Source organism: Nuphar pumila, chromosome 15 (genome assembly GCF_984573655.1).
Source record: "Nuphar pumila chromosome 15, dmNupPumi1.hap1.1, whole genome shotgun sequence".
In the NCBI taxonomy this organism is placed as follows: domain Eukaryota; kingdom Viridiplantae; phylum Streptophyta; class Magnoliopsida; order Nymphaeales; family Nymphaeaceae; genus Nuphar; species Nuphar pumila.
In genome coordinates, this window is record NC_143263.1 from 14,631,542 (window position 1) to 14,658,057 (window position 26,516).

The following is a 26,516-nucleotide window of genomic DNA, read 5'->3' on the forward strand; positions in this document are numbered from 1 at the left end:
ACAAGGGGCCCCACCCATCTTGTCGTTGGGGCCCCAACGGTCACCGTTGGGGCTCCCAACGACTAGATGGGAGCCCCTTGTGGTCCCTCTCATTTGGTTTCCTCCTCTATAAATAGAGGAGGTTTTCTCTTGTATAGGCATTGGGTTTTACCCTCTTCTTTCTTCTTCAATAATATTCAACTTATGACTTTAAGTCATTTTTCCTTTTGTGGAGTTTTTGTATACACTTTTAGTGTGTGTGTTCTTGGTTCTTAAGATCACTCTTAAAGAGTGGTTTGCTTTATTGGTGCTTCCGCCCCTCTTCATTACAATATCTACACTAGAAATTAGCCAAGACATGATCTTGGCGTGACCCATTCTCCATTCTTTCCAATGTTTCTCATACGTGGAGAAGGCCTTAATTTTTTCTACCTCCGAAAGAGGTACTTCTCTTTCTCCTTCTTTAGTGAGAATTAGTTTAGGTTCCTCATCGGTTCCATCAACTAAGCCCCATAGACCCTTTCCCCAAATGAGATGCTTCATGATTGAAGCCCATGTTACATAGTTTGAATCATTGAGTTTTATGGGCTTAATGATGACATTATCGTTGTCATCCATTTTACAAGCTTGAGAATGAGAGGGGAAGGAGAAAAACAAGGGGAATACTTTTACCACAAAGAGCGAAAATAGGTAGCTTTCCAAGCTTTTCAAGGCTACACACGATAAATTCTTCAAAAAGACCACTTTCTTGAAGAATACTTGAATGGCATGCTTACCAATGCACGTTCACCGACCTTGCTTTGATACCATGTAAGGAAGTGAAAATACACTACAAAAATATCTCTCAACAAGTTCTCACAAATACACCACAAGAACCACAAAGGTTCACAAAGAGAACTCAAGAACATAAACTACCCGAAAATGGGTATACAAACATGAAATAAATAAATTTAATGAATTGGGATAATATCCCATACAAAAGGAATGAATTACAAAGGGGATTAGTCCCCATATTTATAGGGAAGGGAAGAGGAGCCTCAAGGGAGTCTTTGGACTCCCAACGGCTCTATTAGAGCCGTTGGGAGTCTAGCTCCCTTGTGGCTGCACCTTTTTGACTAGTCAAAAGGTGAAGGTTATAAGAGTCCTAAAATGGACTGATTTAGCTAGTTCTAGTTAGGTTTCAACTAGAAATAACTAAACCAAATACTAACTAAAGAAAAAAGAAAATTACATGAGATTACATATTTTAACACTCTTAAGCATGATATACAAGTGTACAAGCATGTGAAATTTTAAATTCTTTTATATGTATGCAGCCAAGTCTAATGCATATAATCAATCTGGAAATTAACATGCAAATCATGTGTTTCCATTTAAGCTCAATCATGCATAAGAAATATGCATAAGCTAAAAGGAATTTACCATGTATCAATTCGATATATATCTAGTCAAAATCTAGACATGTAATGATACTTAAAGGTAGCATTTAAATTTTAATTCTGTAAACAAAAGATTCTAAAAAAGAATCAACTGCTCCCAGCCGATGGGGTTCGGTTCAGGCCCAGCAGAAGCCAATCAGCTGGGTCTGACTTGGGCAGACCTGGCACGAGGCTGGCAGGTCATGTATCAGTCCAGCCGAAGTCTGGACTGGGAAGGCAAGGGCCCAGCATGCCCAGCCGAGCCACTCGGCTGGGCTGCCAGGTGCCCACCCAGCACAAGACCGGGTCTGGTCTGACCCGGCCAGACCCCAGCTAAGCCTGGCAGGACCTGACATGTCAGGCCAGGTTCGGCTGGCCTGGCCACCAGGAAACCCAACAAAAATTATACCTATATTTTTTTTTTTGAAAACATAGCAACTCTATTTTTTTCAGCACAACCTGTCAGCCCATCGGCTAGCCTGGCAGGACTTACCAGGCCTGCACCAGCCCAGCCGATCGACTGGGCTGGCAGGGCCTGGATCTGACCCTGCTGATGCTGACAAAACATCTATAAAACTATATATATTGTTTTATATATATGTAAATCAGAGTTTCATTGGACATGCATACTTATGCGTATTCACATTTTTGCTGCGATGTATACGCAAACGTTCATCCTTCTAACATGTATACATAATTGATTTGGCATGCCGATATCAGCCTTATAAATCTATTTCTCACACACACAACACGCTTGAACATGATTTTTTTTCTTTTGTAAAACAAAATCCAGCACCAACACATTTTTTTTATATATACGTAACCCAGTCGGCTGGGTCTGGCACGCAGCCAAACCCACCCAGCTGACCCCAGTCGGCCGGGTCAATTTCCCAACCCAAATACACATGTCCACGCATATTCACCTTTAAATTATAAACAAGTACAGATTTAAATTTAGGTAGGCATATGCATATAAGTTCACGTTGAGGCAGGCACAGATTTGTTTCCTTTTGTTTGAAAGAATATATTTGCCATGGACGAACACCTTAGCGTATTGATTTAACATCAACGAACATTCTGTTTTAGCATAAAAACGATCATAACCAGCAAATACGCATAAAAAAGATGCATCTATGTGCAAATCACAGCCCACTTTTCTTTTTAAAACGTTAAAACAATAGATTTGCATCCTATTATATATATATATATATATATATATATATATATATATATATATATATACATACACTCTCACGTATGATTTTGTTCCAAAATAAATTTCGAAAAGAAAGAAATACTTTGATTTCCACCATGAATCTTAGAGTAAATATTCAGATTTACTCTTTCTCATGGATTTTTATTGAAAATATTGCATGGAATACAAATCCATGCTCTTTTACTCATCCGAAACAAGAGAGGAACCCGTACCATGAATCCGAGATGAAAAAAACGATGGTGGAAGGTGGATTTGATGGTTGGAGAAGGTTGAATCCCCCCCTTCTTCTTCTTCTTCCCTTCTTTTTCTATCTCTCTTTCTTTCTTTCCCCTTTTCTTAAATTTTTTTTTTTATAAAGTGAGGGAGAGGACCCTTCTCCAGACCTCTTTAGATGGGATGGAGAGGGAGGGTTTCCCCCTTGAGACCCTCTCTCACCTTCCTTCTTTTCAAAAATTCCAAACTTAATTTTTTTTTTACTTTTCTAAAACTTTCCAATTTTTTTTTTTGAGAGTCCTTCTTAAACCCTCTTAGCTCTTTATAGGTAAGTATGAGGACCCATCTTAGGAACCCTAATCAGCCCTAATTTCAAACTCAGAATTAATAAAAATTAAATAATTAAATAATTATTTTTTTGTATTTATTAATTATTAATTGTTTAAAAGCTTCCAAAAATAGTCAAATTGACTAGGAAGACTTTTTATACTTAATTAACTCCAATTTAAAGCCCCTGACTGAATTTAAAGCTTGTAAAAATGTTGTGCATTGGATTTGTATTTGGATCCAAAATCCAAACCCATACCCAAAACGAAAATAGACCAAGATATGGATTAGATCCAGATTAAAGTAGGTCTTAAATAAGATCCAAATCCATAATAATTCGGATCATATGCATCGGTTCAAACCCGATCCAACTCTGGATCTATTTTGACAAACTGCTCATTTTTTGGAAAAATGTGATTTTCGAGCCAACCGCAGCCCGAATTTAGAAAAGTAAAATATCATTGCGCTCAGAATTCCGAGATGCATCCAACGACATATAACACGAATATCAAATTCTGAATTTCGCCCAAAAATGACCCGAATTTTGCTCGAATTTCGCTTGAATTTAAAGGTCGAAAATAAAACTTTTTCTCACATTTCGATTGGCTCGTCTCGACCATGTCGATGACACCTGGGCCAAGCCCAGACTTAAAAGCATTGATCTAAAATTGAGGCTCAAACGATTTTTCTCCCAGACTTGGATAAATTTTCGAAAATCTCATAAAATGACAGTATGAAAATACGCGATATTACATTGGTGGAGCACCTCGCTACGCCTCAACGCTTTTCACAACACTGACTACAACACATCCAAAAGAAACAACTCCAGAAGAATAACAATTATCCATCCATATTGACTGGAGAAGACTGAAAGGATCTAGAAGAGATGATTTTAATTTTTTAACAATGGAAAACAATAAATCCATGTACCAATCAAGGAAGAAATCATGAAATGCAGGTTAGAAATCATACAAGATGGAACATAACCAGTTCTAGTTACATAGTAAGCAAGAAAGACTTGGACAATAAATCAAGAAATGGTTAAGCTAAGTAGACCCTTGACATGAAAGAACAAGCAGGAGACTGGAGTGATGGAGAGGATGGAATCTGCATCACTTTTATGGAAAGACCGTTAAAAGGCGACTAGTAAATAAAAATTCTGAGACAATGCATTTCAGATGCTCGCAAATAGGTTAAACAATTAGGAAATCTAGATTTCAACTATGTTTCGTCCAAAAGTAGTCAAAGAGAGTACATATCCTAGGAAGCTTACTTCACAATCATAGACCTTATAACAAGTCAATGTTGGAAACAAAGAAACTAACAATCAAATTTCTCAAATTGCATTTTTCAGAGATTTCATTATGTTATCATACAATATATATCCCCTAAGAGCCCATTTGTTTTCAGATGGGAAAGTCAAAAATTGTTTCACATCAAAGTCCCTTGTTCCTATCAGGCGAGGAAATAGAGGTGGAAATTCTTTCTCTAGTGAGGAAGGTATGTTCATAGGAAAGCGATCAACAGAAAATTGACTGTTGGTCACATTCCAAATGTTTATCTCACAGATAAGAAAATGCCAGTTTTCCAATGAAATGGGTTATTTTCTCACCATTTTGTTGAAGAAATGGGGCTTAAGGATTTTGTACATATTCATTTATAAGCACTTTCCCCGAACTACTTTTAAGACTATGGAAACTATGACATCTGTTGAAACAAGAAAAATTATGGAACCCAATGGGGTAAGTGAAGCTCCAAAGAGAATCAATGAAGGAGAATGAGGGTGTACAGATATCCCCATGATAGCATTGTATTTGAGTACAACCTTAAATGTTGTGAAAGGTCGCTTCCAGGTATCACTAATTCAGCTACAGAAACATTGTAATCTGGAACAAAGACCTGCACGGAAGAATAAATTATAAGCATGTCGAAAATGAGTAAAAAAAATAAGATAAATCAAACAAATAAATGCAAGGTAGAACAAAAACAATTAAAAAAAGAGCAGCACATGTATATCAGCAATACATCAAAATTATCATTTGCCTTCTAATACCAAACAATAGAACTTTTGCTTTTTTCTATTAAGTTTCTCATATCAAGAAAAAAAAAGGTTCATTCAGTTTAATTGATGAATTTTGGGTGTCGATAAAGTTGAAACCTTGTCAAGTTAACCTGAAGTAGAGCCAACCACAGGTTTCAATTAGGGTAGATTTTGAAAGTTGTGAAGTCTTAGCTTATACTTAGATGACCAAGGATGGTGTTGTATTAAGAAACCTGCTGGCCACTAAAAAACCCAAGAAAATTATGACCAATTCCCAAAATCAAATTGAAATGAAAAATACAGCTAGTTCTATTTGGAGTCTCCCTTATGAGATTTTAGCCATAACAAATTCACGAAATAAATTAAATGACAACAGTTAACCAAATGAACATCTGGATTTGAATTGAACGCCTAACATTCTCTCTTGAACAGCATAATTTCAATAATGTACCCAGTGTTAGCAGGAACATCTTAAAGATTAGATTCAACCTTGATAAGTATTACCATAGGAAACTTTATGCATACAATAATTAACTTTGGCTAATATTCAGAATAAACTTGCAATAAAAGAAAACTCCACACTAAAGATTCCTTGAACAAAGATGTAGCTTTTTTTAATTAAAGATATAGTTAAATAAAGGTATTTCAAAGCTAGATCTTAAAATTCAATCAAGCATCAAAATAACAAACAAATGCCTCCACATTAACATATCCCATATTTACAGAATTTCCCATTCTTGTCACAAAAGAACACCTGTCATCTATCAAGTGGGCATGCTTTAGTCAAATATCATGACTAAAATGTCCATTAGCAAAAGAACATATGGCTGAATTGTTTTACCAGTGAAGGTGAAAAAACCGAGTTTCAGGTTGTGGCTTGGGTCTTTGAAATGAATTAAGCAAAACCAGGCAGTTGAATGCAAGGGCTGAAAAGTTAGAATTTACATGTAAACACGTGATAAGTTGGGTTTTCATAATTTACTCTTAGAAAAATTGAATATAGTAGTGAAAATATAAATCAAAATTTCCTCATAAAATATCTACTCAATAATAGTCATCATCATCATCATCTAAAAATCTTATCAGAACATATATAGAATACTTGAAAATGGATCCCTTGTCAAATGTTAAATAAGCATTATGTTTCCAAGACATTTACAGGAACATGGGCTTCCTTCGTGAGTGAGTGAGTACATGTATAGATACACATACATACATACACCATAGGGACCAACAAGTTGTTGCAAGGGGAGTAGTAATCATATTAGTGATTAACATTTCTATACAAGGCCAATTTTGTCTTTCTAGCCCTACATTGCAAATTCTTGTTATTACTTGAATTTCTAAGGGTATTTGTGTATACATTTTTTTAATCTCTTGTAAAAAAACTCAATACAATTAATAAGAGAAGATTATCATTTTCTGCCTTAACTCTCCCTACTTTTCCTCTCTTACTCTCCTCTTTGTTTCACGTGCTAATGACCTAACCTAATCTTATTTCTCTATCTTGGCTTTCTCTCTAAGCACCTTCAAAATGTAGCCATTTAAGTTTTAAAATGGTGTCAAATCTCAGCTATGGCTGCGGGATACACTTTTTTGAACTTGAGTTGCCACCAGTGACATCAACAGCTTTCATCAAGGCTGGAGGATTGACCGAATGAGAGCCCTATTCAGTTTGGTTCCTTTTGCTTCAGTTAGAAGACAATTTTTTAGATGATTTTATAAGCACAAACCAAGTGATTTAGTGCAAGTATGAGGGAGATACAATTTTTTCTTTCATCTACCATTGGACCACTTCATCATGACCAGTGTTAAAATGTATTGATTCATATATATATATATATATATATATATTCATATATCAGTGTATATAATATATATTCACATATGAGTGTATATGTATATATTATATAATTTTAAATTGTTTTACTTCCCTTTGTAATAGATAATACCCTTTAGGGGTATTGTGGGCATTTTGTACATGTAATGGGCTATGCCCTTTAGGGACAGAACTGGCCGTTTTTTTTTATTCTGTCCTTTACACTTTTGTAAAGGGCAATTTTGTCTTTTAGTCAATATAGCTGTTGGGAATCTCTAACAGCTATATTCAGTTCTGTCTTTTAGTGAATATAGCTGTTGGAAATCTCCAACAGCTATATTTCTAGCTGTTGAAGCCTTTCCCAACAACTATATGGGTCCTCTTGGCCCTCTTGATTGTATATAAATAGGGACCTCTTGTCCCATTAGAAGTATTGCTTTCATAAGCATTCTATCTCAATAAAGATTAATATTTTTTATGTTTTTTTGTGTTCTTTTGTGTATGCTCTTTGGTGCCTCTTATGATCTCATGTATTTGCCATTGATTGCCTTGTATTATTGTCCCTTTGTGGACTCGTATTTGTGCACATTTAGGCTCTTTGTAGCCATTGTATGCACTTAGGTGCATTTGTATTGCCTTTGGCATTTGTATTGTCCTTTGTAGAACTTGTTCTTGTACTTATGCACATTATAGTTTGCTTTCCACTTGATTTCATTACATGGTATAAAGCCAAGAAAAATTTCTTGGTATTTTTCTTCTTTGGGACTTGGGACTCTTTGGTTCGAGATCTTGCTTTGTGAAGGAATCGTGATCGATTATGGCTTGGATTCAATGCAGATCTTGACCCGATATATATCTTAAATCTTTATATATATATGATTTTTTTGAGTTGTCTATCTCATGTATTATGCATGAGAAAATACTTAATTTTCTTATCTTTGAAAAATTATTTGTTATTTTTTAAAGCTAAACCCTATGTCACAGGGGTGCGAGTACGGGTGCGGAGCAATTTCAAAAATTTTGGACATGGGGACACGGCTATATATATGTATATATATATATATATATTTTTTAAATATATATATATATAACAATAATAAGATTCGGTCAAAGTTATGCCCATTAGGGGATACGGCTATATATATATAACAATAATAAGACTCGGCTATATATATATATTTAAAAAATATATAAAAAGTTTGATTTTTTTTTAGTTTTTATACGTCTTTTGCCCTAAAAATTGATAAAAATAGACTCAGTCAAAGTTGACCGAGTCCAAAATGTGGATAGACTCGGCCCCAGTGCGTTGACCGAGTTTGACACTTGGTTGATCATGTCCGCCCCGTGTTCGAAGCCGCACCCGTGTCGGGGCGTGTCGACGCGAGTGCGTCGACCTTATAGCCGAGTCTGTGTGACTTAGGCTAAACCTTTAAATGCTTTTCAAATTTATTGTTGGATTTATTTTAAAAAATTATGTTATTGTGTGCTCTCTTGTTGTGCCCATTTATGGCTTGTGTTCTTGCCTTTTGGGAGGTGTTTATTGTGAATGCACTCATTGCACTTGAATGATTTGTGCCTTACATGCTTAGTGTATCACAATCATTAATGAAAATATTTATTGTAAAAGTTTTTGTGAGGGTTCTCTTTGAAGACCTTACTGGCATTTATGCCTTGTGATTGTGTTATTTCTACACATTATCCACAACTGCAACAGTTCACATTATTGTCCATGTCATTTCCTCCAATAATTTTGAATACCTCCAACAAATCAACATAAAAAACCATTTCGGGCCCTGACCCTCATAATTTAGCAGTGTAATTAAATTTAGAAAACTAATAATTTTCATAAATTATTTTGCAATACATAAACAAATCAATAACATTGGAGCAACACTTGCTCTTGGCCTACATAGGTCCACAGTGGTTCACATATAACCACTAACATATCTCAATAACTAATTTATGTCAATTGCAAAATTTCAGTGAACATGAGTGCACACACTTTCCAAGCATATTCACAATGAACATTCAAAACACAAAAATAATGCACATTTAGCCAAGCACAAACACATGCGAATAGAAGGCTTGCAGACCACACCATCCATAATCAATTTCATGCATATTATCAACCAAACATGCATATGATCACAATCATGCAAACATCTAATCATGTTAAGATTTATGTGTATGATATGCACAATTTAAAACTGATCGGTTTATGATCAGATTTATGTATCAAGTCAAAAAAATACATTTTTCAATCATATTCATGTACATGATCTTCATGTACGTAAATCGGCTATGCAGAAATTTTCAAGTGCTGATCAAATTTGTGTACATGGTAAGATTCATGTACTCAAATTGGCTATGTAGAAAATTAACTTGTTGGACAGATTCATGTACATGATCATATTTATGTACATGCATCGCCCACATTAGGAAATACAACCACGGGTCAGATTCATGTACATGGATCGACCAATCATAAAATAACCATAGTTGGTCAGATTCATGTACATGTACCGACCATGCATAAAGTATTATCTACTGGTCAGATTCATGTACATGTATCGGCCAGACATTCATGTACATGAATCACCAATCATAGATAAGCATATGCAGTTGGTCAAGTGTCACAATTTATGCATGACTCGAGAGAAGGGTACATGAAGGCTATGAAACGTATCCTAAGGTAGATTAAAGGTACCCTTAATGATGATATACGATATGTTTCAAATAAGTGGGATCTTTTAATCATTTTTGGGTTTACTGATGCTGACCGAGCTGAAGATCCTGATATGTGGAGGTCCATTTCAGGATATTGTGTATTTCTGGGCAGCAACTTGGTATCTTGGAACAGGAAGAAGCAATGTACTATGGCTCGATCAAGTGCTGAAGCGGAATATCATTCCATGGCTGCTCTTGCTGCAGAAGTTACTTGGATTAGACACATTTTATCTGCCCTCAATCAGAGGATTGCTTGTTTTGTTATATATTGTGATAATCAAAGTGCCGTCAAGATATTGTTAAATCTTGTACATCATGGTAGAACCAAACATATTCAAATAGTTTAACACTTTATTCGAGAGAAGATTGAGGACAAGGAGATTGAAGCGAAGTATGCTAATTCTAATAACCAACTTGGGATATATCTTTACCAAAGGGCTTACAAATGCAATGTTCTGGTTCTTAAAGAGCAAGCTGTCCATGATCCAATCCGTATGTACAGATTAAAGGGGGAATGTTGTAAAATAACAATTATTGTGGATTGGGTCATGATGGACCCGAGATCCAATCTTTTATTGTTACATGTGTTATATTTTTCTGTATTAAGGGTATTTAAGTAAATTACTATACCCTAGTGTAATCATATTAAAAGGCAATGAAAACAAGAGGAGCCACAACAAAATCATGGGTTGATCCTCTATTCCACACGCCATCTTCTTCCTCTTTCTCACCTTCTATTGGTTGTATCAGCATACGGTATATCCATTTCTTCTTGAAACATTGCACTCAAAAGTTAAAAGGGAGAATTTTACTCCATACTTTTAGAGATATTTAACTAGCCTAATACCTAAAGGTCAAGATGGAAACGTTGTCTTTACACAAACACATTTGCAAATAAACAAAGTAGGTTGCTCTTCTTATAATAGCTTATAGCAGCATACTGTATATCCATTTCTTCTTGAAACATTGCACTCAAAAGTTAAAAGGGAGAATTTTACTCCATACTTTTAGAGATATTTAACTAGCCTAATACCTAAAGGTCAAGATGGAAACGTTGTCTTTACACAAACACATTTGCAAATAAACAAAGTAGTATGCCATTCTAAGGAAGACTAAAGATGCTGACAAGAGCACCTAACAAAAGAAGTGTATCATATTCACATAACAGAAATATAATTTACTACCACGTGGAAATCACAGCAAAAGCACTGCCAACATCAAAATGCATAAGATAAAAAACATAATCTCTTTTAAAGGCCAATGGGTGACACACACACACACACATACATATACAGTGACTTCTGCTAAAATGTAGAACACAATAATCAATAATGAGATGACTATGACTTGTTTTGGACAAACCAATTTAAGAAGATCACCAATATCATTGTCATTGTTAATTTTTTCTGCGACCGCATGGATGAGTTTAATTATCTTCTTGGCCATTTCATAACCAGGAGCTGCCTTTCCTCCTATAATGCAGACACGAGGAACGACCTTCCTTTTATCATCTGCTTTGATATTCTGTGATAACAAAATAGCTTATCAACAAAGACAACCTGAAATGAGATTTCTTGGACTTACTATAAAATTCAACACTTAATTTGAGAAGATGCCAGATTAGCATGAGGAATTCCAATGCAAAAATTATTAAACTTGTTGACAAAAAAGTCCCATATGCAAGTTATAATTTCTTTCCAATGTTTTAAGGAACTTTGTTTAAATACTTTAATGCAGTAATCACCATCTGTTGTTACAAAAATAAATCAAAGAGATAACTGACATTCAAAAAGCAAAACAGAAGCACAAATTAGTGAGATGATCAAAATGCAATAAGATATATAGTTAGAAACACCAGAATTATAGAATGTATCACCAAATGTTGAATTATAGAATGTATCACCAAATGTTGTTTACGCAACAGTCCTAACTTCTATTACCTAACTGTAAGCTGTTATGGTTCATCTACATACAAGAATAACAGCATTCAAGAAACAGCTAACTTGCTCAGCAGAGGAACACTGCCTTGCATGATCTTCATAATTCAGATGTTCAAATACCAATTGCACCAACTGATGTGGTCTAGATTTGAAAACACATCAGCAAAGCTTCAAAAACACAATGGTGTGATTCTGTGTATTGGTGTGCATATATATATATATATATATATATATATATATATATATATATATCATAGTCACCTATATCGTTCAAGGTAATTTCTCGGCATGAATTTTTCAAGGAGAGATTTTCAAAAACTGGTTTTTCTTGGGAAAATCTTGGGAGTTAAAAAATATAAAAAATAATAAGAATGATGAGAAAATATTTGGTTTTGTATCATTTTTTCTTGCAAAAATATAAGGAAATAAGTTTGGAAAGTATTTGAAAATTTGAAATACAAAAGAAACAAAAAATCTACAAAAGTTGGCTTAAAACGAAAATATCGTGATAAAATCGTGATATTTTCATATCTAGCGATATTTTGATAAATAGTACGATATTTTGCAGATATTATTGGCTTACCTGATTTTACTGATCTTATCATAATATTTTCAAAATATCATGATTTTGTCTAAATATAGTGATTTATATAAAAGTGAAACCTATGTCCTTATCTGTCCAAGTGTTGTGAAAGGTGCCCATGACGGAAAAATATTTTTAATAAATAAATTATGAAAGAATTTCTCCCGGACTTTTGACACAGTAACAATATGCAAAGATAGAATTTTTAAAAATAGAAGACCAAAGAAATATTTAAGATTTTAAGAGATGCAATTTTGAACCCATTCCCAAAATTCTTAAATTTGTAATGAAACCCTGAAATTGACATTTTATACTTCAATTTTTTTAATTTTTAAATATTTTAATGGATTCAAATAGGGGGTATTTGCTTATTTACATGCAATATCTTAGTAAATGGAGAGCATGCACTGTCATATCAGAGTTAAATTGTATAGGCAAGCAATGATAGAACCAAAAATAGAAAAAACCTTGATACAATCATAACGATGGATAATGCCAAGGACATTAAGCAATTGTCTCTTATACTCATGTATCCGTTTGACTTGTACATCAAACATTGCATCAACACTAACCTGAAAAATTAAAATCAAGTGTTTAGGGTCAAAATATTAAGTACCATAGGGGACTTTCAGAGGGAGAACAATGGAAGGAGAGTTCAACAAAGATTTGAAACAAAAAAAGACCTTCAAACCAGACATTGTTTTGATATACTCTGCAAGCCTCATTTTGTTGAGTTTCCGGACCTGCAAAAATTATTTTGACACATGGCCTTACAACACAATTGGAACATCCGTAACAGAAAGTCATTATACCAAATTTTTCTCAGATAATAACTACCATTTTCCATTCTTTCTGCAGATTTACATCCTCTGCATGTTGGCGTAACCCCATAAGAAGATCTATATCATTAATCCAAGCTTCTGTTCCAAGTGTCTTTGTGATAAGATTGCATAGATTAGGATTACTCACTACTATCCAACGCCTCTGAAGAAACAAATGCAGTAAGTGAAAGAGCTGAATCTAATTGAAGTACTTCAAATACTGAAGAATACATTATAATGATTAAGTTGCAAAATAGTTCAGTGCTAGTCAATAAAATATATCCCAAAACCTTTGACAAAATCAACAATGCTCGCCTAATTATCAGTGCTAAGTAGCAAAAACTTATTATGGAGCATAAAGGGGAGTGAGAGAAGGCACCATACAGCAAGAAGAGTAAAGAAAGTAAAAAAATGCAACCTAGAAAAACCAAAATAGACAATCAGACCCCGGAAGAACTGTATGACCCAGCCAGGAGGTGTCAGTCTGAGGCCACTTACCCTGGCCACATTAGAACATATTTTTGCACAGAGATGTGAATCAGCTAGGCAGGCTAGGTTCCCAATGAAAATACAATCATAATGCTGCAACCAAGTTCCCCACCAAATTTGGACTAGCCACCATCTCCAAACTCTATACCAGTCTCTCCCTTTCCTTCACATAGCCCTAGCCAGCAAGAAGGATCTGATGTCTGAGCTTCCATCCAGAGTATGTATAGAGTCATACCAAAATAAACGTAAGAGGTTAGTAAAAGGGCAGCTCCCAAATAGATTTCATGAGGATTCCTCAGAATTCCAGCAAAGGAAGCAACAACTCATCAGATTTACCCCAGTTTTCCTAAGGTTGTCATGTCTAAAATACCATCAAGAAAAACCTGTCAACTGAAAACACAAGCTCTTGGTGAGGACCCAAGCCCCCAAATCGTATGCATAACAGTACATGTAATGTCTCTCTTTGGAATAATATACATACTCAGGCCAGCAGCCACTTTATACATATATATATAAAAAAAAAATTGATACTCGCTCAGCCGAACCCCACTCGGCTAGGCCCCTACAAGCATAGCAGGCCTGACAGTGTTAGAAAGTGAGTTGGAATACATTGGGTTCAATAATGAACCCATACATATGCACGTGAAGTGCAAATATACCCATTAAAGGGAAACAACACAAGCACATAATGTGCTAACCCATAAAACCCATAAAAAGGGAAAAATATGACATAAAGTCATAAGTTGCATATCATTGAAGAAACAATGGACAAGGGGTAAAAACCCCATTACAAATAGAGCATAAGCTCCCTCAAGAATACAAAATACAAAGGGGAAATCCCCTATTTATAAGCATGAAAAGGGACCACCTTGGGGGCTCCCAAAGGGGACGTTGGAGAGCCCCCAACGGTCACATTTGTGACCGTTGGGGGCTCCCAACGTCACTTTTGGGAGGCCCCCAATGTGGTACGAAATCCAAAAATATAAAAAACAAAGAATAAAAATAAAACAAAAATTACAATGCATATTCCAATTGGAATATGCGTAAAATGCTAATTTACAAGAATACCCTTGAGGGTATTTTAGGAAGATAAAATATATATATTTATATATATATATAAATAGAGATATGTATACATATATATATATATATATGTATACGTATCTTTATATATATATATGTATAAATATATATATGTACATTTAAGGATCAACATATTTTAACACCCCCCCTCAATCTTTGCGGGGAAACGAAAAGATTGAACAAAGGGCAAGACTCCAAGAGGCTCCGGCAAGGATGCAATGAAACTTGAAAAGGCCTTCCTCCTATTGTCTTCAAATTTCCCGAACTATCCAGGGTACTTCTCTTTGTCCTATCTCCAAGATCCTGTGAAATAACAACAAAGAAACAAGTAAAACAAATCTTTGTACTTTTATTCAAATGGAACATTTCTAACTAGCACAGGTTAGAAGAAATGCAAATTATACAAAAATGACACCAGAGTTTCAAAATCATATATCATGTTTAAAACAAAATGAGCGGAAGCAAATTATGCAGAAATAAATTGCAAGAATGCATAATGCATTCATAAGGTCCAACGTTGGACAAATATAACCCCATAATGGGGAATAACAAAATGGTCCACTAAGGGACACCACAATAAGCCTACGAAGATGCATGATATACATAAACATTATTGAATGAGGGCCCAAAAAGGCCATAAAGAGCATATGCATATACTTATCATGAAATGAATTAATACTCAAAGAACTCATTAATAAACATGCTTCAAACATGTAATGAAGTGCCAAACAAGAGAAACAAAGTCTCCAAGCATACTTTAGGCAAAATAAACCCAAGAGTTCACAAGGTTTTAAAATCATTTATGAAAGACATACTTAATACACATTTTGCATATAAGGGTGGCAAAAACCATAAGCACTTAATATGCATATCAAAAATATGATTTGCTTGAAAAACACAAGTCATGAATGAAATTTTGCAAATTTCAACAATAGTTTATCCATTACAAACATCTTCCTCATTAGTCCTTCAAAACCCATAAATCAAGTGTATAAACTACTAGATCAAGAACATAAAGCCATTAAAGGCCAAAGACACACACAAAGGTGTGTAAAAGAACCTCTTGTCTACATATAATAATACTTGAAATAAGTGCATCTACGACAAGAACAAAAGAATACATGCCAACATGGACTAAAAAGTATCTCTTGTCTACGTAAAAAATACACTTAAAATCAAGTATGTTCAGCTAATAGAACAAGAGTAATAAGCCAACCATGGGCTAAAACATAATACATCTCTTGTCTACATATGATAGCACTTGAAATGAGTGAAATAAGCCAACCATGGGCATACATCTTAAGCGACTAGAACAAGGACACAAACGCCAACATAGGCTCAAAATCACACACCATGGTGTGAATCAACGTGCCTTGTCTACATATAAAAACACTCAAGACAAGTGTGTTCAGCTACTAGACCAAGAGAGCAAAAGCCAACAAAGGGCTAAAAACACACGAAGGTGTAATAAAATTCTTGTCTACATATGATGACACTTAGATAATGGGCATAAAAGGAAAAGACTTTTGAGGCAATAAACTTGTAATGAAAATAAACCTCGAATAAAACAATACTCCTTTTAAAATGAATTCTCATAACAATAACATGCATGTAAAAAATATCTTCAACAAGATACTATAATCGATAAAATAAAATTCTTGAGAACAAATATGTGAACATACACACACCAAGAATACTTGTGCATAAGAGCACAAAACATAAATGTGCAAATGCACTCATATGATTCATAAACAATAAAAGGTTGGGCAAAAAACCCCAAAACCTTGATTTTAATATACCTTAAAACATTTAAGGTTTTAAAACACCATATGTCCATCACATTTACATAAAAGCATCCATAATATCAATGGCCATAAGAGAAAAAATGAGTGACACACTCATGATTAGAGATCATACAACAAATCATTTTAGAGTCCCAAGGTGCCCATAACTCACCTCAACAACCATCTATAATATGGAAGGTGGACAAAATAAAATGATATAACACGAGGTGCCCATAACTCACCTCAACAAACATCTCTAATAAAACAATAATAAGGCTAAAACAATGATGCAGTAAATAACATGTGATGGACAAATATAAATGCCACAAAAAGGCAATAAACACTTTAGGAATCATTTTTCAAAGAAAAGAGGACCGATTAAAAAAAGGTCCAATAATCAATAATGTGCGTTATAACAACAATTTTGCATAAACACAAATTATGCTTAATCTTCAAACAAGTCATTTATACCAAAAACTTATTAAGCAATAAACACAACAACATAAAGAATTCATCAAGACAATCAAGCTTTTAATCAAAGAAATCATAAGAACCGTAATGGTTCACAAAGAAGGCTTTAACACAATACTCAAGGAAAGAATATTTAAAACACTTAAAAATTTATAGATTTAGGGATTAAGTCCCATACAACAATTTTAAAAAATCCTTTGATTGTGATGAGATATGCGGAAACATACAAAGTGCTAAAAGCACTTACAATGATTTAAAAAGGACTCAATATCTAAATTCATTATATTTTTCACAAAAAGAAATGTGCATAAAGGCTCCATAATGCAAAAATGTCTACGAAGAGACAATACACATGTAAGCACAAAAGGCTTTATAAAAGATGTGCACGAAGGCACTCATACAATACTTGAACAAATACACACCAAGGTGTAAACAAACATGCACTAAGGCATGTATTTCATAAAAAAGAGGGAATGCATACAAGCGCAAATATTTGAGAAACAAATGTGCACAAAATACAAAAATAAACAAAAGTGAGCAAGTATGCACTTTATAAAAAGAGCAATGCTTGAAATTCTCAAACTTTAACAATTGCAATTGAGGACAAAGAAAACCATATTATGGCCAATATAGGCATTTTTAAAAGATATTATTAAGAGGTTTCGAAACCTTATGAAAAATACAAACCAACAAGTTTATAAAGATGAAAAATGAAATCATTTATACCAAAAGGATGCAATAGATGAACTATGCACTCTATGTAGTGTGAGAAATTCCTTTTTAAAAAATCTTTCCTAATGGTTTATCATAAACAATTTTTCAAAAAAGAAACATTGAAAAACTTTTAGGAGTTCTTATAAGTTATCATTAACAAGAACTACTTTAGGATTCAACAAAGATTTTAGATGTGAGAGATTTTCATATAAGGATTATATCAAATTTTTCAAAAAATGCACTAAAATTCATAATAAAAAAGAGGAACTCAAATCAAATTAGGGTTCATATGAGAATTAAGAAATTTTAAGCAAAGATCATTACTTTAGCAAGAAATCATATATATAATTTTAAAAATGAACTTATAGGTCAATCATGAGATACTTATGTAAGAATTATAAATCTCACATAATTGAAGGTAATTTTAAAAAACATAAATTGCTATTATATGCGATGAGTAGTTAGATAGACGCAAATTATATATTTGAACAACAAACGAGTTCACCAAATTTGAGGGAGATATTTTTAAAATATACGAGTATACGAAATGTGAAAAGACATAATTCAACTATCATAACCATTAAACGAACAAACTATATGCAAGAAACATATTTTCAAATGCATAATACTTTAAGAAAAGGGATACATATCGAATAACTTCAAAACAAAAAGGAAGAGCAATGAATACTTCACCATTTCTTGAGCGACACGCTTTCCGTTGCACCCAAGGACAACCCCATCGTGACCTTGCTCTGATACCATGTTAGAAAGTGAGTTGGAATACATTGGGTTCAATAATGAACCCATACATATGCACGTGAAGTGCAAATATACCCATTAAAGGGAAACAACACAAGCACATAATGTGCTAACCCATAAAACCCATAAAAAGGGAAAAATATGACATAAAGTCATAAGTTGCATATCATTGAAGAAACAATGGACAAGGGGTAAAAACCCCATTACAAATGGAGCATAAGCTCCCTCAAGAATACAAAATACAAAGGGGAAATCCCCTATTTATAAGTATGAAAAGGGACCACCTTGGGGGCTCCTAAAGGGGACGTTGGAGAGCCCCCAACGGTCACATTTGTGATCGTTGGGGGCTCCCAACGTCACTTTTGGGAGGCCCCCAATGTGGTACGAAATCCAAAAATATAAAAAACAAAGAATAAAAATAAAACAAAAATTACAATGCATATTCCAATTGGAATATGCGTAAAATGCTAATTTACAAGAATACCCTTGAGGGTATTTTAGGAAGATAAAATATATATATATTTATATATATATATAAATAGAGATATGTATACATATATATATATATATATGTATACGTATCTTTATATATATATATATGTATAAATATATATATGTACATTTAAGGATCAACATATTTTAACAGGCAGGCCAAGCCAGGCCAGCTGCAGGCCTGTCAAGGCGCTGCCAGGTCTGGCCAGCCGAGCCCAACTCGGCTGGTCCAGTGACCCGACCCCGAGACCTCCAAATATATATATATATATATATATATATATATATATATATATATATATATATATATATATATTTATTTATTTATTTTTCTGTTACACACTGCTGCCCAGCCGGCTTGGCAGAACCGACCTTCGAGCCAGCAAGACCTGTGTTCATCCAGCCCAGTCTGGCAGCACATTACGAGTGCTGCCAGGATTGGCCGTGCCCAACCAGGCTGCCAATCGCCGAGAACTGTTTTTTTTTTGAAACACCTAACCAACCAGCCCAGCTGACAGGGCCATGTCAGGGCCGATTGCCCAGCCAGCAATAGGGGTGCTGGGTTTTTAGAAAACCAGATTTTTTTTTTGAACAAACACTGTACACCTATAAATACAGATTCAACTCAGGCATTAAATGTGTACACAAGCTAAACTGCATCATACAGGTAATATATCTATCTATCTATCTATATATAAATATATATATACTATGTCACATGGGTGCGGGTGCGGCGCAATTTCAAAAATTTTGGATACGGGGACTCGGCTATATATATATATATTTAAAAAAAAAAAAATATATATATATATATATATATATATATATATATATATATATAAGACTCGATCAAAGTTGTGCCCATTAGGGGACAGGTGATGAGTTGTGAAGCCTGATTCAGGGTTTTTTTCCTTAAATTCTGTAGCCCAGAAAATTTAAAAAAAAAAATTCAAAAAATGGACCAAAATGACCCTGGGTGCGTTGACGGCACCCAGGATCGGGTTGACCGAGTCCGAGCCGCACCCGTGTCCGTGCGTGTCGATGTGGGTGCGGCGACCTTGGAGCCGAGTCCGTGTGACATAGTATATATATATATTACGTCAAACTTATGTTGATTCACAATTCCACGTGACTATAAAGAAGGTAAACAGTCATACGCATACCTCAATACATGCTATAGAGGATCACAAACAAAACATATTTTTTTCTTTTTTTTTTGAAGATACAGCAGGCTGCCCAGCTGAGCCCACCGGCTGGGCCCTGCAAAAACCGAGTCAGGCCCGTCATGAACAGGCCTGACGAGGCTGCACCCCAACGGTCTAGGTCTGACCGGATCTGGCCAGCCGAGCAGGGCTCGGCTGGTCTGCCGATCAGACCATGACACCCAAAGCAAAACAGCCTACTGCTGTATATTCATAATTTTTTTTTCTAACAAATCAGATTTGCGTTGAACTCTGTTTCTTTTCAGAACTACAAACCCAAGATCTGGACCAGATCTGCCCAGATTAACACAGGACAGATCGGCCCAGCTCCATGGATCAATAGCATATTAAAACGTTTAGATATGTATATTTATACATATATGAAAAACTCACATAAGAACACACACATATGCTATTTTATTTTTGAAATAGGTTTTGAAAAGGAAAAAAAAACTTTAGTTCAACTATGGATCTAATAGTGAATATCAATATTCAATCTTTTTCCACCGGGTTCACTAAAATATTGAATGAAAACGAATATGTACTCTTTTTCTCGTTCAAAATCAAAAGAGAAACCCGTACCTTTTTGAAAATTGGAAGAATAGTGGAAAACAATGGTGGAAAACGGGCTGTTGGAGAAAAAGGCTCCCCTTCTTCTTCTTCTTCTTCTTCTTCTTCCCTCTCTTTTCCTTTCTCTCTCTCCTCTCTCCCTTCTTCCTTTCTCTTTTCTCTCTTTCCTTTCCCCTTTCGTTTTTTTATTTTTTTCTTACAAAGTGAGGGAGAGGGGGTGACGTTCCCCCCTTCTCCAGCCCTTTCTAAAAGGGCTGGAGAGAGTTTCCGAAAAAAAATTCCAATTTTTTTTTTTGGAACTCTTGCAAAGTTGACTTTTCTTAAAAAAAAGCTTCTAATTCTTTTAAAACTCTCTTTAAGTAAGAATAAGGACTCTTTTAAGGAGTCCTACTCAGACCTAAAATAAAAATCCAAAATTAATATTAATTAATTAATAATTAATTAAAATTATCTAAAGGTACCCAAAAATAATCAAATTAACCCAGAAGGCTCCCTAACCTTATTGAACCCCAAATTAAAGCTTTATATTCAATTTAAAGCTGAAAAAAACATGGGGCTTGGATTTGGATCCGGATCCAGATCCAAAAATCCAAACTCATACCCAAAATGAAAATGGATCAAGATCTGGATTAAATTCAGATTAAAGTGGGTCTTAAATAAGATCCAAATCCATAATAATTCGGATCATAGGCATTGGATCAAACCCGATCCAACTCCAGATCCGTTTCGACAAACTGCTCAATTTTTAGAAAAACGTGATTTCCGAGCCAACCATAGGCTGAATCGAGAAAAATAAAATATTGTTGTGCTCAAAATTACGAGATGCATCCAACGATATATTACACGAATACCAAATTCTGAATTTTGCCCAAAAATAACCCGAATTCCGCTTGAATTAAAGGTAAAAAATAAAACTCTTTCTCACGCTTCGATTGGCTCGCCTCGACCTCATCGATGAGACCTGGGTCAAGCCTAGACTAAAAAACATCAATCTAAAATCGAGGTTAAAATGATTTTTCTCCCAAACTTAGCCAAATTTTCGAGAAATCTCAAATTTAACTAAGTGTGAAAATACGCGATATTACAAGAATTAAATGAATAGGCACTAGAACTGATACAAAAATCTTGGAATCATTACACTCACTAAGGCTTTGGTCAAACTACTTTAGCAATGGTTGAAGATATTTGAGGAACTGAACATAGTTTGAAGCATTTACTCCTTTCAAATACTATCTTCCAAGTATAGAGTGCTCTCACTTTTCCATTTCCATAAACTCTCGCAGGTGTCCAAAAAAATTTACATAAACATCTATATCAAATAACAGGTGTCTAAAGATAGTTACAGAAGTTTGTCACATCATATATAACATTAGAGCCTTATGTACCTGAGTAACTCCATTTGTTTTATAGTCAAATTTCTGAGGCCAAAGCTGATGAAATTCCTGCAACAAAAAAGGGAAAAATCCCATTTTTGGGTTGATTAGCAAAAAAAAGCATCTATGACTGGCTAGAAAGAAATTCATCTCATGGCCATCAGGAAAACTGAATGTGGATTTTAAATATGAAATGCAGTAGAGTGAGAAAAGAAGAAGTGCACTACAGAACATCACAACATCGACAACTTCAAAAAATGTCATTGGAAGCACACTTAAAATAAATTATATACATTTTATATATATATATATATATAGCAACCTTTGGAGCAGACAGGTCACAGAACTATCTTGAAACTGATTATTCATAGCCTTAAGATACACATCATCTAACAATATCTCACGATATAAATGTTAAGGAATGTAACACTTGTATGTATGTACATGTATACATTCTCTATATATTTTTGTTGTAAATATTTTTTTATTTTTTTATTTTTTTCTGAATTTTAGCTAGGAATTACTAGCAATTAGAACTAGTCATCCGACTAGTATTTCCTAAACTTAGGCTTTAATTAATACCAATTTTTTAACGCCTCGGATTTTCAAAACAATACTTTGTCCAAATTTCATGGATCTCTTTTTTTTTTCTTTATAACGGAATTTAGAAAAGACTAGCAGCGAAAATAGATGATAGTTAGTCGTCGGTTTTAGAAGATGTCCGGCGGGTCACAGGTATGTAGCCAATCACTCGTTGTCCACCAACATATTTCATTTAAGCAAACAAAAACAAGTTATTTATTACAAACAGTGCTGCTTAGTAAAGTAGTACTAGATACTAGGTTTATAAACGAAATATCTAACAAAGTTTGGAGAAACTCCGAATCTTGATGCCACTCTTGTGAAGAGACTTACAAATAATCAAGTTTTCAAATAACTTGATAATACATACATTCACCGAATATGCTAGAACAAAAAATAGCATATAAATGCTTCACGACACAAATGAAAAAGAGTGCATAAAAAGCACTTCAATCTCAATATACTTGAGAGGAAAACCCCTCAATAAAAAATATTTTACAATGGGCACAAATGACCCTTATTTATAAAGTACATGCTCACTTGAGATAGTTGTTGGGCTACTCCCAACGGCTCTAATTAGAGCCATTGGGAACAGCCCAACAGCTCAGTCAACAGTCAAATATTGATTGTTGACTGTACACTGACAGTCAACTAGTGACTGTTAGGGAAAAGACAAAAAAGAAGAGAAATAAAACAAAAATATAGAAAAATAAATAAAGATTACAAAGATACACGTATATACTTTAAGACCTCAAATATATATTTATATACATATACATTTGTATTACGAAGAGTATGTATATATATATATATATGTGTGTGTGTGTGTGTGTGTGTTATTTTCTAACAGTCTCCCTCAAACTTATGGTGAATTGTTAAGTAAAAAGTTGAATCTTGGTGAGCACAGTGCCTTGGTGAAGAAATCAGCAAGTTGATATTCGGATGTCACATAGGGAAGATCAATAGTCTTTTTTAAATATTCTTCATGAACAAAATGGCAATCCATCTCTATATGCTTAGTTCTTTCATGAAAAGTATGATTTCGAGCAATATATATAGAGCTTTTGTTGTCGCAGCACAATCTTGTAGGATTCTGAAGATAAATTCTCATATATGAAATTAGTTGCTTGAGCCACACGATTTTCATGGTAGTAGTTGTAATATCGTGTATTTTTTACACTTAGTTAAATCGTTTGATTCTCGATTTTTGGCCGATGCTTTGGAATCTGGGCTTGGCCCAGGTCTCATTGTCAAGGCCTAAACGAGCCACTCAAAACGTGAGAAAAAGTTTTATTTTTGACCTTTAAATTCAAGCAAAATTCAGGTTATTTTTGGGTGAATTTCAGAAGCAAAATTTGAGTTATATACCGTGGCAGACGCTCTGAGCCGCAAGTCTCTCAGCGTTTCCGTTAACTTGTTATTCGCTGGGTAGAAGCTGATCGAGGATCTGATATCGTGAAAACCATTTGCGGTCACTCAAGATTCGATCAGTCTTTCCAGCATGGTAGCTCAACCTGAGCTATTGTCAAAGATCTTTGTTAGTCAGAAGATCGATGCACAATACGAAAAGTTGAAGGTTCTAGCGCAACGGGCCGATACCCCCTTCCGTCTGAGTAAGGAAGAAAGTGTATGGCGTAAGGATCGTCTCTGGGTGCCAGAAGATCCTATTTTGAGAGATGAGATTCTCGCAGAAGCCCACAAGTCCAAGTACACGATTCACCCAGGCGGCACGAAGATGTTAAAAGATTTGCAGCGCACGTATTGGTAGAGCAGAATCAAGCGAGACGTAGCTGAGTACGTTTCAAAGTGCTTGACTTGCCAACAGGTTAAGATCGAGCACTAGCGACCGGGCGGAGTGATGCAGCATATGGAGATTTCACAATGAAAGTGGGAGGACATCACGATGAACTTCATCGTCGGTTTGCCGAGGACGCGGAGGAAACACAATGCGATTTGGGTGATCGTCGATCGACTCACTAAATCGGCGCATTTCCTCCCTATACGGCTCAGTCAGTCAATGGACAGCTTGACAGACCTCTATGTCAGGGAGATTGTGAGATTGCACGGTGTTCCTATGTCAATCATCTCCGATCATGACCTGAGGTTCACCTCCAGGCTTTAGGGGCAGCTGCAGTTGGCCTTGGGCACGAAACTGAAATTCAGCACTGCCTTCCACCCTCAGACCGACAGACAATCTGAACGCACGATTCAGACTTTGGAGGACATGTTGCGAGCTTGCATGATGGACTGGAAGGGAGAATGGGACTCTCATACCGGGTTGGCAGAATTCGCGTACAATAACAGTTATCATGCGAGCATCGGTATGGCCCCGTACGAAGCCTTATACGGGAAGCCTTGTCGATCACCTGTTTACTGAGACGAGGTTGGTGAACGGACGCAGGATTCACCAATAGTTCTACAGCACTATACTCAGCAAGTGCAGATGATCAGGGAACGTCTGTGTACCGCGCAAAGTCGGCAGAAGTGTTACGCCGATCATCGACGTCGAGAGCTCGTGTTCTCAACAGGAGATAAGGTTTTTGTTAAGGTATCTCCTATAAAGAGCGTTTTCCGGTTCGGGAAGAAGGGAAAGCTGAGTCCCCGATTCGTCGGACCTTTTGAGATACTGGATCGGATCGATGAGGCGGCTTACCGTGTTGCGCTGCCTCCTCAGTACGCTCAGATCTACAACGTCTTCCACGTATCTATGTTGAGAAGATACGTTCACGACCCATCGCACATAATTCATTACGATGATGTGGACATCCAAAAAGACTTGACGTTCGAGGAAAGACCTGTGGCAATCGTTGATCGTCGAGACCAAGTGCTCAGATCGAAGACGATTTCTCTTGTAAAAGTACGTTGGCAACACCATGGAATAAATAAATGTATATGGGAGCCTGAGTCTGGTATCAGGAAAAAATACCCTAACTTGTATTTTGACCAATGAATGCAATAGAAATTTCGAGGACAAAATTATTTTAAGGAGTGTAGGATATAAAACTCAAAAAAAAAAAAATTACCTTGGATTCGGGTCGGATCCGGACCCGACCCGGACCCAACTGAGCCACCGCCTCCCTCGTAGTCTTTTAAAGACAGCGAGGAAAAGGGGGGGGGGGGGGGGGGGAGGTTCTCGAAACCTCCCTTTCCCCTCTTTGCTCTCTCGTCTCTCCCCCGACCGCCTCTCGCACTCCCTCATTTGTTTTTTGCTCGCCAACGAACCACCGACAGCCCCAGAGCTCCTCTTCGACAGCCTCCCCAGGTATGGATCCTCCCCTTCCTTTCTCTCCCCCTTATCTCTCTTTCTCCATGCACCCTTGTAGGTAGGGGAGGAAGCCGAGCCCCCTCCCTGCTCCCTGTTACGGCAGGGGAGGGGCTGAGCCCCCAGGGGTCGAGCCCCCTCCCTGCTTCTGGTTACGGCAGGGGAGGGGCCCAACCCCTCCCTGCTTCTTTTCCGGTAGTGGAGGGGGTCGAGCTCCCCACCCTGCTCCTTGCTCTCTATTACGACAGGGGAGGGGGTCGAGCCCCTCCCTGCACCCCTTTTTCGACAGGGAGGGGTCGAGCCCCCCCCCCCGTGCTTCTTCTCTCTTTAGGCAAGGGCATCGCCCCTACCTCCGTTGTTTTTTTGACAGGCAGAAGCAAGGCCCCCTGCCTCCCTCTTCTCTAGCATCAGGCAGGGGCTTTGCCCCCTACATGTTTACGTATTCATCAGGCAGGGGCAAAGCCCCTGCCTCTTTCCATGTTTGTCAAGCAGGGGTGAATCCTCCTGCCTCCCCTTCGTTGTTGACAGGCAGGGGCTTTGCCCCTGCCTCTCTTCTACTTTGGCAGGCAGGGGCGCAACCCTGCCTGCCCTCTCTTTCTGCGGGCAGGGGTGCAACCCCCTGCCTCCGTGTAATTTGCTGACAGCAGGGGC

The 26,516-nt window shown here is 36.1% G+C and overlaps 1 protein-coding gene across 4 annotated transcripts in view; it reads right to left on the reverse strand.

Moving 5' to 3' along the window:
* The window catches only part of LOC149814594 (uncharacterized), a 172,315-nt gene that overhangs the window by 46,466 nt on the left and 99,333 nt on the right, over positions 1-26,516 (reverse strand). For 2 of the 4 annotated variants that reach the window (XR_016427977.1, XM_089989535.1), the window contains exons 13-18: positions 22,034-22,090; positions 13,101-13,247; positions 12,947-13,006; positions 12,731-12,835; positions 11,103-11,264; positions 4,979-5,052 (exon numbers count right to left, since the gene is read on the reverse strand). Coding sequence is in view for 3 of the 4 variants with exons in the window: in XM_089989535.1 (XP_089845661.1) it covers positions 4,979-5,052; positions 11,103-11,264; positions 12,731-12,835; positions 12,947-13,006; positions 13,101-13,247; positions 22,034-22,090 (605 nt within the window). In the remaining variant the exon portion in view is untranslated. The remainder of the gene's footprint in view (positions 1-4,978; positions 5,053-11,102; positions 11,265-12,730; positions 12,836-12,946; positions 13,007-13,100; positions 13,248-22,033; positions 22,091-26,516) is intronic. The other 2 variants (XM_089989537.1, XM_089989536.1) reach the window with 2 other exon arrangements.